At 37.7% G+C, this 3,523-nt stretch overlaps 2 protein-coding genes across 2 annotated transcripts in view; both read right to left on the minus strand.

Annotated features, from left to right (window-relative positions):
- The window catches only part of LOC116704804 (guanine nucleotide-binding protein subunit alpha-14), a 5,314-nt gene extending 2,945 nt beyond the window's left edge, over positions 1–2,369 (minus strand). The window contains exons 1-2 of the mRNA XM_032540451.1: positions 2,066–2,369; positions 28–212 (exon numbers count right to left, since the gene is read on the minus strand). Of these exons, the coding sequence (XP_032396342.1) occupies positions 28–212; positions 2,066–2,183 (303 nt within the window). The 5' untranslated portion in view covers positions 2,184–2,369. The remainder of the gene's footprint in view (positions 1–27; positions 213–2,065) is intronic.
- The window catches only part of hnrpkl (heterogeneous nuclear ribonucleoprotein K, like), a 34,927-nt gene that overhangs the window by 2,264 nt on the left and 29,140 nt on the right, over positions 1–3,523 (minus strand). The gene's annotated exons all lie outside the window — the stretch shown is intronic.

A 3,523-nucleotide genomic window follows, 5' to 3' on the forward strand; every position in this document is an offset into this window, starting at 1 on the left:
TTTTTTTAAACCTGCACAGTTTCTCACAATGTTCTGGTCATCGATGTAGTCAATCCGTAGAGTCCCCATGGCGTGGATCAGCGACTGGATGGCTGTGACAATGTTCTGAAACACTAGCCGAGTGAAACCTTTCCTGTCATCTTCACTGTATCCACTGCCATGGATGATCCTCATCTGTTTGATGAAAGTGCTCTTCCCACTTTCACCAGTCCCTAGGCAAATCAAAGCAAAGCCAGAAATAGGACAAGCACCAACAAATAATCTGAACATCAATCAGTCACAGCTAAACAGGACGTTGGCAACAAAACACCAAAAAAGGAAGTATTCTTAAGAATGCAAGACATTTTCAGAAGTTGTTTCACAGGTTTTTATAGTTTTCCAAAAGGTATAGATGTGTGTTATGCGTACGTAAGTGGGTGAATATATACTTGGTTTCTTTAAGTGTATGCAATCTGCCAACTTTCATTTCTATAAAACATATAGATACAGATATTCCAGCATAAAACCTACAACCTCCATTATCTTAGCCACAGTCATTTTGTAAAGTGTCCTTGGGTTTCATGAAAGGCACTTTAGAAATAAAAGTAATTAACAAAGGAATGCAGCTAGGTATACACGCTCATTACCTTGTTTTTACTTTCCTTTTGCATGTATTTGCACTTACAAAAACAGCATAAAAACAGATAAAGAACAAATAATAATGATAAAAACAGTGGACCAAAAGAAATTAAAATTGAGAGAAAAAGATACCCAATATAAATGAATAAACAAGTTACACTAAAGGTTTGTGTTCGATTCGTGGAAGTCAATCAACAGCCATGTGCCCTTGAGTGAAACAGCTTCCTGCAGTCTGGTTGTAAATTACTCTGTATAAGAATGTGAGCTAAGCATCTAAAATGACTAAAAATGTTAACCATTAGGCTGACCTTTACAGGACGATATTCCAATCTCCAAACTCAAGATGAAGTTTAAAGTAGCGCTGTCATTTAAATAAAGTCCTTTATGTCCCATGCATTGTTGCCAACATATCGAACAGTGGCTGTTTTGATAGTTGTGGGGGTAAAAACAGGCCTCGTGTAGATGCCATATATTTTATGCAACCGGTGTTTACGTATCATCATAGTCGTCAACATGTAGCGCTGCACTGCAGGACACATTTATTCTCTTATTTTGCTCTGCACTTTTAAAGTTAGCTAGTTAGATATTTCACTTGCATATGCACATTGTCAATTCAAATAAAAGCAACAAAACAAGCTTGCATGTGTTGTACTAACCTAACGCAAAGATGTCCTAACCAAGCAGCAGCACATAAAGCAGGACATATTTGAAGAATGTAAACTGTAACTACTTTAAAAACACAACATCAAAGCCTTGCTATATATATCCATCAAGATACCTTATTACAGATATTTCCAAACCTTTTGGATAGATCATGTTCCCCAGAGGATCCTTTTTTTTCTGTGTGAACTAACAACAACAACTTGATATATTACAGATTATCATGAAATTTCTACAGGCATTCACGGTGCCCAGAGGATGATGCATGACGACATTGGTGATCCCCTGAATTTTCCTCTAGCACCAACATGAGGTTGAAATTCGTGGGTTTGAGTAAAATGTTTGAGCTCAGTGCTTCAGGTTTGTTATGTGCTACTTCAGCAACTTGTAACTTCTGATGTCAATGCTCAATTAAACATAAAATAAAATGTTAACTCAAAGCAAGGTTGGCTTCACTGTGTGGTCACAACTCAATATAAAAAAAAACAATGTATGGTACTTTTAAAAATATAATGTATATTGGCCATTACATGACATATTTTAAATCTTAAACAACAAAGACTAAAAAATAAAAAAGGACAACAAAAGGTGTAACAGTTTAAAGTCACTTTGTCAACTACAGCTAAACAACAGCCTATTAACCAATTTTTAAAGGAATATTTTCAATGTCCATTTGAATTTTTTAGTTTCTCAGAAGGTGAATATGTGGTTATGTGGTTATTTCCAAACATTTTCAGCCGCAGTGTGAACGTGTGGAAGTTAATTACTAAACTATTCGGACACTCACCTAGAAGCAGCAACTTCAACTCCCGGCGGGAGACTCTTTTATCACGACGAAGTTGTTTCTCTATTTCTTTGTGTATCTTGAGACTCTCCACTTTCTCAGCAGGCAGGCAGCAATCCATTGTTGTACGAGTCGCTTTTAGTGAAACTGCGCCCCAGCTTACAAAGATTATTAAAACGAATGGGGAAAGATTGTTCTCTCGGACCTGTCCCGGAACAGGTGGCTTGGCGACTTTGATCAGTCATTCTTCCTCGTGCAGGATCCAGTTCAGGTGCATTCCACATTCCTAGGGAGGCAGGCGGTGGGCGGGCAGTGTGTGTGTGTGTTTGTTCGTGTGCGTGTGCGTGCGTGTGCGTGTGTCTCTGCTTACAGGTCCATACTCTCATGGACCGCTGAATTTGAAACTCTTTTCCCATAATGTGAAAGGGTAACAAGAGTTCAGAAAAGAATACATAATAGAGAACAGCCAGGTACAATATACCGACATCTCTGTTTAGGGCTATATGTGTTTAATCTACACCAAAAAGCTAATGTCACCATTCGTGGACCAATACATACAAATTAAATTAAAGGGGTAATTTATTATTGTACTAACATAACGTTGGTGAAGTCACACGAGTAATGAAAAAATAAAAAAAGTGGTCAAAATTAAAGTTTAAGAAGGTAAGATAGAACCTAATGACTTTAAATCCATATTATGGCTATAGATCAAAAAACGCTTGATACTACATTTCCCATCATGCAAGTCTAGCGTCTTACATTTACACTGCCGGTTAATTGCAAATAGGCCTATCTTTCAAACTCTATTCTCCATATCGTAACACGGGATTTATGTTAAATTTCAAGCCCAATCTGAGATTACGCTGATGACATCACCATCATAAAAATGTTTTCACAGACTGTGTAGCTAATATTCCTTGTGATGGGTAAACAGTAGGTTTATCACAACAAAGATTCTCCTTCATCCTATAGTAGGCCAAGCAATTAAATTTGTCAAAGTATCGGGCAAAAGAACCAATATAACCTCAAAAAAAGTCAAAGCAAATACAAACACATCTTACTCATTAGACATTGCAGCTACACAACATAACCTAAGTGCATCTGAGGCCCAGACTGCGCCTGAACACATCAAACAGAAAGCACCTTCTTATGCTGTTGGCAGACAGACACAAACTGAGCTAGATGAAACACTGTCTGCAAACAGGTAATGAAGTCTACATTCATCAGGCAAAGAAAACAAATCAGGACATCCTGCAGACATTTTAAGAAAAGCCTGGGTCTAAGATTGTGATTTAATGGACAATGTAAGAAAAAGTGCAATTAAAGGTCCCATGACATGCTGCTTTTGGATGCTTTCATATAGGCCTTCGTGGGACCCTGATACTGTATCTGAAGTCTCTTTCCTGAATTACAACCACTAGAACCAGTCCCACAATGAGCTTTCCTTAGTATGTGCCATTT

The sequence above is a fragment of the Etheostoma spectabile genome, chromosome 16, assembly GCF_008692095.1.
Source record: "Etheostoma spectabile isolate EspeVRDwgs_2016 chromosome 16, UIUC_Espe_1.0, whole genome shotgun sequence".
NCBI lineage: Eukaryota > Metazoa > Chordata > Actinopteri > Perciformes > Percidae > Etheostoma > Etheostoma spectabile.